Source organism: Octopus sinensis, linkage group LG3 (assembly GCF_006345805.1).
Source record: "Octopus sinensis linkage group LG3, ASM634580v1, whole genome shotgun sequence".
Taxonomy (NCBI): Eukaryota; Metazoa; Mollusca; class Cephalopoda; order Octopoda; family Octopodidae; genus Octopus; species Octopus sinensis.
The window spans coordinates 64,507,822-64,520,321 of NC_042999.1; the positions used below are offsets into that span (position 1 = coordinate 64,507,822).

General features: G+C 36.6%; 1 protein-coding gene across 1 annotated transcript in view; it reads right to left on the reverse strand.

The window, feature by feature from the left end:
* The window catches only part of LOC115209827 (pituitary homeobox 2), a 99,572-nt gene that overhangs the window by 20,534 nt on the left and 66,538 nt on the right, over window positions 1-12,500 (reverse strand). Inside the window, exon 4 of the mRNA XM_029778388.2 lies at window positions 5,841-5,964. Within this exon, the coding sequence (XP_029634248.2) occupies window positions 5,841-5,964 (124 nt within the window). The remainder of the gene's footprint in view (window positions 1-5,840; window positions 5,965-12,500) is intronic.

Below are 12,500 nucleotides of genomic sequence, written 5' to 3' on the forward strand. Positions count from 1 at the left end.
ACCCAGCCCAGGAATCAAAACAACAACCTTACGATCATGAATTCAACACCCTAACCACTAAGCCACACGCCTCCACAGATAATAATAATATTGTGTAAATATTGTGTTAAAAGCCCTCTGGAAAGAAAAAAGCCAAAGGTTGCTGGTGGGACTCGAATCTACATCTTCTGTAAGTATGATAGGCGTTTTAGCATTAAAGTTTATAAATTACTAGCAGTACCGCCCGGCGTTGCTTGGGTTTGTAAGGGAAATAACTATATAAGCATTTTTAGAGAGTTACTTCCCTTATAGATGCCAATTCGGGCTTTCTTAGCCATTTCTGTTTTGGTGTCTTCAAGCCATGAAGTCGTTGTTCTAAAAGAACGCTGGTCTCCTTGACAACGCTTTACGACGTTGATTCCTTACACTCTCCCTTCCCCACAGCTTCACGAGGAGGGAAGAAGGAGGAGAAGCAAACAGGTGCAGATGTGAGCGTGGACGCCAACTCCGCCGCCATCGACACACGAAAAATTATGCATTAAAATGGAATAAAAAATGATGTTAAATTATTTTTAAAATCGTAGACTCAACGTAGACGCGCGCTAATACCCAGAAGGGCTCGATATGAATCACGACTATAAGATACCCGGTTTTGGTTAAACTGCACCGCAAAATGTGGGAGTAGTTAGGAATCTAAATCGAAGGGGACAGACACTCACACAACTACAGTTTTAGTTAGTTAGTTAGTTAATTTGGCTCAAAAGCAAATAGCAAGGCCATGTAGGGGGACATGGAGTTAAGTACAGGGTGGTGTTCATGTAAAGAGTTCAGGCCACTTGAGGTCCAGGGAGGCTTTGAACAAAGCGGTCGTCGGCATCTTTACCATCTCGTCTGGCAGCTTGTTCCACGGGTCCGCAACCCGGACGGAGAAAGCTCCTCTCCTTCGATGGAGATGAAATCGTCGCAGGTAGAGCTTTTCGGAATGACCCCGCAGCCGACGCTCTGGAGCAGGAGTGAAGAACAGCTCTTTCGAGAGGTTACACTTTCCGCTTATGATGTTGTGGGCGAGAATGAGATCACCACGGCGGCGGTGTTTTTCAAGAGAATAAAGGTCGAGCGTCCTCAGCCTTTCTTCGTAGGACAAATTTTTGAGACCATGAACCATGCGGGTAGCCAGCTTCTGGACTCTTTCGAGATGCTGTATGTCTTTGAGGAGATAAGGAGAAGAGGCTTGAATCCCATACTCCAATATATATAGATTACGATGCAAAAAGCATACAATTCTCTCTGGAAAGAACAAAGCCTCTAAATGGAGAGAGAAATTCGGAGGATTGCTTTGGTTCAATGCTAGAACGTCTGTCTTGCTTACAGGAGATAGTTTGAAGGCTGTCCCATGAGCAACATTCGTTTTGTTCTATCCAAAGTGCTTTTAACAAATTATTTACAGGATATATAAGGCGACAAGCAGGTAGAATCGTTACCGTACTAGACAAAATGCTTAGCGGTATTTCGTCCAGCTTTACGTTCTGAATTCAAATGCTTCCAGGGTCAACCTTGTTTTTTATGTTTCGGGGTCGATAAAATTAGTACCATTTGACCATTGGGATCGATGTAATCGATTTATTTCCTTCTTTGCAATTACTAGCTTTCTGCCAAAAATTCGAAATTATTGTTTATAGCTTATCTCCTTCGAGATCCAACATTCTAAGAAAGAAATATATTAGGTTGTCTGGAAAGTTCATGCCGATTTATAGTAGCTTACCTTTCGACTTATCTTAGAACATGATTGAGTCCATAAAATAGGATTTGACTACACCTCCATTTAGAGCACAGTTTAAGCTATCTTTTCGTGGAAGAAGATTTATGTTCCTATAACCTGTGTTAATTCTGTAACCCTTTAAAATGGAAGATAAGAAAGTTCATTTTCGGCACTTGATGCTTCGGGAATCAGACAAAAATTGCTGCAGCTCGGTTGGGATGTGTTACCCCACCCTCCATATACTCCAAATATTGCTCCTTCGGATTTCCACTTATTCAGGTCTCTGCAGAATAGTCTTAATGGTAAAAATTTCAATTCCTTGGATGACGTAAAAAGATACCTTGATGAATTCTTTGCCATGAAACCACCTCAATTCTGGGAAGAGCATTATGCAACAAAATGGTTCATATTTGGTTGATTAAAAATGTAATGAGAAGTATTTATTGACCTTTTTCTTTCCTTTAAAAATCGGCACGAACTTTCCGGACAACCCAATATTTCATTGTATTAATGTGTGTGTGTGTTAGACAGTAATTTGGCAGAATCGTTAGCACGTTGGGCAAAATGCTTAGCGGCACTTCTTCCAGTTCTTTACATTCTGGGTTCAAATTCCGCCGAGGTTAACTTTGCCTTCCATCCTTTTGGGGTCCATAAATAAAACATCAGCCAAGTACTGGGGATCGATGTAATCGACTTGTCCCTTCCCACGAAGATTGCTGGCCTTGCGCCAAAATTTTAAAGTATTATATTTATGCGTGTATATTTATTATATGTGTTTGAGTAAAACTTATTTCTAAGGATATTCGAATAGAAAAGGCGAAACTAATGTGTGTAGCCTCAGTAGTTCTTAAACTTTTCTCCATCTTATTTTGATTCGAACACTTGGCTTTATTTCCCCTTGTGATTGCGGGTTGTGTGATTAAGAAGCTCACTTTGCGACCACGTGGTTCTGAGTTCAGTTCCATTGCGTGACAGCTTGGGTGTCTTTTACTGTAGGTCGACTAATGCTTTGTGAGTGAATTCGGTAAACGGAAACCGTGTGGAAGCCCGCCGTGTGTGTGTGGTTATATATGTATATATATATATATATATATATATATATATATATATATATATATATATATATATATATATATATATATATATTATTTGTTTGCGTGTGTGTGTATTTATGTACACGCAAACATACACATAAGCACATATATGTGTGTCTTTGTGTTTGCGTCTGTCCTTCCCACAACCGCTTAACAACCGGTGTTGATTTGCTTACGTTCCTATAACTTAGCACGTTGGCCGAAGAGTCCGATAGATTTTCAGCACCATAGTAGAAAAATAAGAACTGGGAGTGATTTGCTCGGCTTATTCCTTCAAGGTGATGCCCCAGCATGACCGAAGTCCAATGATGAAACAAGTAAAAAATTTGAAGATAAATCAATTATTGGCAAACGGACAATGCCGTCGGATAGATAGAGTTAGTTATTAAGTCGTATCCTCATTAACTTAAATAAAGATATATTTGATAGTTATCGCCTCATATACAAAAATGTGGCATGGTGCACGGTTACGGCAAGCAGGTCTCGACGAGGTCAAATCTGAGGTTAGAAAGCAAGGCAGACTACGAACAAGAATAAATTTGGTCAGAAAATTTGCTAAAATAACAGCCAAATTTACCTCACATCAAACTCTATTGTGTTTAAAGAAGTAGGATGCAGTGGATACCTTTTAAAAAACGGTGACGCAGTTATTTCTGGATCGACTTTGGTTATAGGTCTGGTCGTTCAGAGTTGACGCGGGTCTAAACAAAAACAGCTGCAGCAGCAACAACAACATCATCACCACTACCACCTCTACCAACACCATGAAGGATAATCTCCATCTCAACCACCACCACCACAACAACAACAGAAACACCATTAACGTAGTTGTATTTGGTGTGACCTTATCATCAAGGTAATCTTGGTTTAATTACCCTCGTTTCGTTGACATTAACAAAACAGGCAGTTTTCTTTTAATTGTAAATATCCTGTAGCTGATTGGACAATTCAAAGATTTAGTTTCCTATATTACTTTGCCCCCTCTCTTTTTCTTTCCCACGCAATAACGACGCCATTGAAAAAAATCCATTCACTTACCCATATTCTACTTTATGGGGCTTTAACCTACCTATATCTCTTGTATTGGTACTACAAAATCTTCTACTTCCTTCAACCAACTTACCAACCATAGCAATCTTAAAATATGGGCACACTAGACACTTCTCCGGCAACCCCACGATTTTGGGGACCCAATGAAAATCTATGTATGCTATAGTCGTGTTTATAGAGGCTCACGGACATTGCTTTGCCTGGGTGCTTATAGTTACCAACCCTAGACAATTCTGATTCTACTGTGGTGTACTGCTGATGACGTTTTTGACCAACAGGATGAAAACTTCTGAGCACTGCACACCTACGGAAGAAGTGTGTAAACCGCAAGGGGGACTATATTGAAAATAAACCTTATTTGGTTTATTTCCCATGAGAGTATCTTAGTCAGCCTATGAAATATTCAGCCGAAAATTGTATTTATTTACATCTTTTCCTATCTCTTTAAAAAGGTACAATGGAAATAATTTAGTTTTAGGTACACTATGCTTCGAAAAGAAGGACGAGATAATCACAGCTGGTTAGTTAGATATGAAACTGTGAGGTAGTCACAACATGGTCGTTCCACATGCTAGAAATAGCACCAGCCAAATATTTCTCAAAACACGCCCACCATACTTAAAGAAAGGTAGGAAGGACATATTGAATAACGTGCTCATATAAATAATTGCATTTGATGGCACATAAGATGCACAGCTTTTTCCAAAGGTCTGCAAAAATTGCATTTGATGGTACGTAAGACGTACAGCTTTTTCCAAAGGTCTCCAAAGATTGCTCCGGTTCCTATATGCGAAATTGCGCCTCTCGAAGGCTTTAATGCACAAAAAACTTCCTTATATGCTCGTTGCTGAAATTTGGGTGCATCTAATATACTATTCCCATGCATCTTTTACTCCATCAAATATGGTATACCTACCGTATTATTGTTGGAGATGTTCACAGATTGAATGCTTTTGATCATAAATCTGCCTGAGCTATCTTGCGTATCTTTAAAGCAATTTGCTCTGGATAAAGGATCAGCAACTTCTTTTTAGTATTGGCCCACTTTTGACACTTTTTCATATATCCATAGCCTATATGTATATCATATCATATTTCTTATATGTGGAGATATCCATGACTGGCGACGCTCTTTTAAGCAAGTATTAAACAAATTGTTAAACAAATGACTGCCATTTTAAAGTTACAAACTGCTCCATGACCCACAAGTATATTAAATTTGAAGCCTTTTTTAATAGAAAAGGTCCGTGGCTAAACAGGACACTTCAGTGACTCCCTTGAGGGCCTGGGTGCTCGGTTTACCTGTTGCCGACTTCCTGGTCTGGATGGAGGAACTGTGGCCATGATTTTTGCAGACCCAAAGAAACCAATCAGATTGAGGTCGCCAACGTTCCGCTAAAACGGAATTAAACATCATCATCATCATCATCATCATCATCATCATCATCATCATCATCATCATTATCATCATGAGCAGCAGCAGCACCACCAACACCACCAACACCGACGCTGCCACCCCCCGTTACCACCACCATCACCAAAACCATCACCACTATCACCACTACCACTACCATCTCAAGGGAGCGTATATTCAATGTGTGGTATATTCTGTACGTAAGCGTTGCACTTTCAACGCAGGCGGTAAATTTTTGTTTATCCAATCTGGTCGTAAGATTTGTTTTGAAATCTTCTAATACATAATATATACTCAGAAACAGATTAGGTGCAGGAGTGGCCGCAGTCAAATGACTGAAACAAGTAAAAGAGTAAAGAGTAAGAGTATGAAGTCTGGTGTAGTTGTATTATGTACAGCAAAAGCCTGTATTTATTCCAAAGGACTAGATGCTGGACCGTAGCACTCTCTGGTAGGCCAACCACCATACACTACAACAACAATATTTACATCATGTTTGTCTCAAACTGGAAGGAACTGAATCTGTAAGAAAATAATATCTTACCTGCACACGGGATTCACTAAGGCCAATTCTGATTGCAAGTTCCTCTCGAGCAAATACATCTGGGTATGGTGCTCTTTGGAACGCTTTCTCCATTTGTTCCAGTTGAAAGGGCGTAAAAGTTGTTCTGAAATACAGAAGTGAATATATGAGTAATAAAGTAAATAAATATGATATTATATATATATATATATGTCAAATACAGAGTGGCAAACTGGCAGAATTGTTAGAACTCCGGGCGAAAAGTTTAGCAGTATTTCGTTCGTCTTTACGTTCTCAGTTCAAATTCCGCCGAGGTCGACTAGAAACTGATGTGACCAGAGATTCTTGTGTGACAAGATATGCAATATTATTAGCGTGACTATAGGTTGCAGTAAATCTTGTGTGATTAGATATTCTTTTCTGCTCTAGGCACAAGGCCCGATATTTTGGGGGAGGAGAGCCAGTCGATTAGATCGACTCCAGTACGCAACTGGTACTTAATTTATCGACCCCGAAAGAACGAAAGGCAAAGTCGACCTCGTCGAACTCAGGAACTTAACGGCAGATGAAATACCTATTTCTTTACTACCCACAAGGGGCTAAACACAGAGAGGACGAACAAAGACAGACAAACGGATTAAGTCGATTATATCGACCCCAGTGCGTAACTGGTACATATTTAATCGACCCCGAAAGGATGAGTGATTAGAAGTTAGTGTAATATTGTTGTTCATACCTCCGGACTTGTCCTCCACAAAATAAAATAAAATAAAAATATCAAGAAAAATAAAGAAATGAATTACTGAGAAAGATTTAAGTGACTAATATCCTCCCTGAAAAGTTTTAAAATGCAAAGAAAACTCATTAAAAGAAAAATACGAAAGGAAAAAAAACCATTAAGAAAGGATATTCAGAATGAAAATATGTTCGTGTTATTTTAATTAAAAACAGGTTTATTATATATAATATAATATATATATATATATATATATATATATATATATATTATATATATATATATATGTGTGTGTGTGTGTGTTGTGTGTGTGTTGTGTGTATCTATGTATGTATGTATATGTGTGTGTATGTACGCGCGCAAATGCCACACACATACATCTGTGTCTATATATAATCATTCACAAAGACATTTAAAATAAAAGCCTCAAAGTAAACGACAACAGCATGGTTCTTATAGATTCTTCGCAGAAAATATTTCAAATAAGAGTTTAGATGTGACCGTTGATACTTTTCACTTGCAATATCGCCTTCATATTCCTTTTCTATTCAAGGCACAAGGCTCGAAATGTTTAGGGAGGGGGTCAATCGATTCAGTACGCAACTGGTACTTGATCTATCGATCCCGAAAGGATGAAAGGTAATGTCGACCTCGGCGGAATTTGAGCTCAGAACACAAAGACAGACGAAATACCTATTTCTTTACTACTAAACACAGAGGGGACAAACAAGGACAGACAAACGGACTAAGTCGATTACATCGACCCCAGTGCGTAACTGGTACTTATTTAATCGACCCCGAAAGGATGAAAGGCAAAGTCGACCTCGGCGGAATTTGAACTCACAACGTAATGACAGACGAAATACCTATTTCTTTATTACCCACAAGGGGCTAAACTTAGTGGAGACAAACAAGGACAGACATAGGTATTAAGTCGATTACATCGACCCCAGTGCGGAACTGGTACTTAATTTATCGACCCCGAAAGGATGAAAGGCAAAGTCAACCTCGGCGGAATTTGAACTCACAACGTAACGCAGACGAAATACCGCTAAGCATTTCGCCCGGCGTGCTAACGTTTCTGACAGCTCGCCGCCTCAGTAAATTCATATTCCGGTTTACAAATAAGACCGAATTTCTTATCATGAACTAGCAGAATCGTTTGATCGTCGGACAAAAAGCTTTGCGATATTTATTCCGATTCACAACGTTCTGAGTTCAAATGTTACCGAGGACAACTTTACATTTTATTCTTTCTTTGTATAGCCACGCATTACATTGCAGTTTATTGTACAAATTCTGTCGAGATTGACTTCGCCTTTCATCCTTTCGTGGTTGATAAAATAAGTACCAGTTGAACACTGGGGTCGATGTGATAACAAAGTTATTCGACTATCTACACCCAGTGGGGATCTTTGTTATTACTTATTACATTAAGTTCCAAATCATTTGTTGGATCTCTACGAAAATGGTGACGGCTATCTTGGTAGAAATTAGTCAGTATAAAGATGAAAAGACGGTTACATTTTGTTTGCTGCGTGGAATGTAGAATATAAAATTCAGCCCCTATTGTTCTTGGTCTGAGAGTAGGAAAATAAGTGTAAAACCGAAGTCGAAGAGTTGGTCGTTGGTTCAGAGAAAGGGATTTGTGAGAGGGCGAGAAGCCAAGGAAACGAGATGAAGTAGGAATTGGGTCAGGAAATTGGATTGGAAGGTAGATAGGTACAATACCTCAAATAACTACATTCAGTGCTACTGCTGAGATGGCAGGTTAAAGTATTTTGGAGATGTACAGGTGTGCACTCAAAGGTTCACAAAAAGTCATGAATATAGCTGTGATAAAAGAAGCATATGCGAACACACAAATATACTCATGCACACCTACTTACCTACCTATATGCATAGATACATGCATGCAAACATGCATACAGACATACCTAACTCTAATTCTCTCTCTCCTCTCTCTCTCTCTCTCTCTCTCTCTCTCTATATATATATATATATATATATATATATATACACACACATAGAAGTGCTGAGTTTCCCGGGATTTTGTTTTCAGGGCTTAGTAAAAAATGAAGTACTGCCGCTATAAGCTAAAAGGGGAATACGTTGAATAAAATCATAACTGATCCTTCTATATTTTCTTTTACCCCAAACCAGAATTTTTTTAGCCTTTTAGCACACCCCGTGTGTGTATGTATGCATGCATGTATGTATGTATGTATGTATGTATGTATGTATGTATGTATGTATGTATGTATGTTATGTATGTATGTATGTATATATATATATATATATATATATATATATATTATATATATATATATATATTCTACTAGCTTAGAAACACATCTAATAGTAACTAGAGTTAACAAATTTCACTTCTTCAGTTAGCTCACAGATTTTTAAGTAATAAATATTATAATATTTTTTTCTAATTTGAAAACAATGTGCTTTGTTTATAACAAGCAGGCGAGAAACCGAAATGTAAGTTAAAACGATGTAGCATTTTAAATATTACTTGATATGATTCCACCAATTCGTGCTGACAATTCCGTTGGTTCATTTTCGTATTGGAGTATTATTGTACTTCTGAACTACAATGCTTCAAACGAACTACAACACTCCTTTTATTTTCCGTACATTTTACAAAATATCGGCGATAGAAATATAAAAGTAAAAAGAAACAACCCAATAACAACAAAACCAATAAGAAAGGAAAAAGGAAATAAACAAAAAACTCCCCCTCCCATCCCCAGAAGAAAATAACTAAAAAAATAGGAGGAATTATATATAAAAATTTTCCCAGTGAATTTTGAACCTTTGTCCTCCAGGACATTGTGTCCTGCCATTTGAAGCAATTAACAAAAACATCACTGGCTCCAATGTCAAATCCTTAAAAATTTTCTCACACTGTCTTCTCTTTATTCTTTTGTCCTCCTCCCCTTCCTTTCTTCCTGACTTCTTTGTATTCTTTCTCTTACTCTCTATTTATTTATTTATCTATTCATTTATGTATTTATTTATTCTGGTATTCCTTTCGTGTTTCAATCAGCCTCCACCCCAACCACCAACGACAACAACAACAAAAGCAAAAACAAATGTTATCAACAACGACACTGCTTAAATTACCGGAAGACGTTATGTGACCGTTCAAGTTGCAAGAAAACAGCAGTTAAATCTACGTTAACTCACATCGTAACAATTTAAAAACAGAAAGGCACATTGAATGAGGTGGTTCTGGGGATACTCTTCTTTAAAACAAGATAGTATGGCCACGGCTGGAAAATCTTTGAGCATATATTAGAAACATCTACACACGTACTAACATACATATACATGCACTTATGCAATTTTCGAAATTGGTAATCGAGAATCAATATTCTGTTGCAAATTAGGGTTAAAAGAAAGGTGTAGAAAGAACATTGTGCTTAAATATTTTTTCAAGTTCCGCAACGCAATTGAAAATTCTAAAAATCGCTATTTTTGGTCAATTTTTGGATTTCATGGATTATAAGTAGTAACACATATATATTTCTACATAGCAGAATGCAAAACAGTAAATATTTTCTTAAAAGTTACATACCAAGTTTCAATACAATTGACTAATATCTTGAGGTTATATATGTTAATGAATAAACGAACAAGGATAAATAGATGGACAGATAAATAAATTGATGAAAAAGTTCAAAATTTAAAATTGGGGGAGAGGGTGAAATTTGAGCCCCTTATTATATAACATTAATTATTAAACTTTATAACATTAATTATTAAACATTAATGTTTATTTCTCATAAAATGGTGTATATTTAATTTACATAAAATTCTTATTTACAAAAATAAAATGTAAATTCTTTTCACTTTAATGTTTTTGTCTATATTTAATTTCGATTTGCATATGTTCGTCAGTTCGCTACGATTTCTCTAAAGTAAACAAACTAAAAAAATTCAAATTGGGGTGTGGGAAAGGAAGGTGGGTTTGAAATAAAAAAAAATTATTATTTTTTTTTGCATATTCGTAATCTCCGACTTCTAAAACGTAGGAAACAGAAAAAAATTTTTTCAAAAAAATGTATTTTTCAAGGAGAGGTGCAAAACTGTATTAGCCCCGAAAAAGGGAAGAATGTAGTTAAAAAAGATCCTTCAATTAAACAAATTGTCAAGATTGTAGCAGAAAAGATAATTTTTCTTTGGCAAACGGCATCCGTTCCTAGTCAGTTAAACCGAAAATCTTTAACTTTTATCTAAAGTACCAAGTGTTACTAAAATCTGTGAAAAACAGAAAAAAAATGTGCCATCGTTTCAAACAAAGTGTAATATGTTTAAGAACAATGTAGTACAAGATTTATTTGACATTTTCTGTTGCGAGTGCAACTCCTTTCAAAACTGCAATTGTCGTAGAGACAATAAAGTACCACAGGGAGAATACGATTTTTTACAGGATCAACGGACAAATCGAAAAATGATCATTGGCGAAATAAATCAAGCAGTATCTAAACAGAACGTTCAGAGGTTGATTAGAAAGAATCGGCCAGATCACACTCGCCCTTCTCCGTCAGCAAAAAGAAAGTTTATGATGTTTGGTTTAGCGGACTCAATCGTAATACAAAGGATGGATGCCTTTTGCCAAAGAAAAATTAACTTTTCTGCTACAAACTCGACAATTTGTTTAATTTATTTTAATGTGTGTGTAATCTAGACCTCATGTAACACATATTCGGTGACCTAGTATTAAAAATAATAAAGAAAACAAAGTCGAAAAGTCTATTTATTTCACTTAATTTCGAAATTTTAAGTTGCGGAGTCAGAAGATATAAATTTTAGAACTTGAGATTTTAACACTCATGTTTTTAAAAAAATTTGCGAAAGAAAATTGATTCGTAACAATTAACGTAAAAATAAAATGAAGAACGAAAAACGTGTTATAAATTGATTATTCGCTCATTATTCAAAATTTGAAGTGGGCTGCGAAGCCTAAAGACGTAAATTTAAGAACTTTAGATTTTAAAACAGTTGTTTTTAAAGGATTTCACAATAAAAAATATGTTCTTAAAACCCTATTTCGAAAATGTGTAAAAAGTGCCTTTTTCGTTCCACCCTAATATACATTCATAGACATAATATGCACACACGCGCACAAATAAACATAGATACACACTACATACATATATACCTACATACATGCATGCATACATACATACATACATACATACATAATACATACATACATACATACATATAGACACACACATGCACAGGCACATATACATATATACATCATACGCACAATTTCATACGCGGAACACTGTGCATATACAAAAACACGAACATGTACGCTTATACAAATACACGCGTATACATAATAGACACATACATGCACAATTACACACATATACACGTATACATGTATACACAGCATGCAACACTTTCGACAAACATACAAATTCGCAAATGCACATGCACACACATACATATTCACAAAAATATAGGAACGCATATACACACATACGCAAACATGCATACATACACATACAAACACATATCTACACAAACACACAGACTTATATAGACACACACACATACATACACATAGAGATATATACGCGTGTACACACCATGATCCATTTTCAAACACAAATATGCAGACATTCACGTGCATAAACACGCATATAAACACTCATTCACACACACACACACATACACACCCACAAGTATACATATACATACACATAAGCATACGTATACACATATAAAAGCACACATATTTATACAAGCACACACGCAATTAGTTGTTGTTGTTGCTTTTTAACCCTAGGCTCAATGCTCACTGAAGGCTGACTGAAGGCTGTCCAGACACTCTACTTCCTCTTAACATATGAAGGAATACATTGTTCTATTTAAGTTAAGTGTGGCCGAATGGTTTAGTCGATCGCTTCACAACG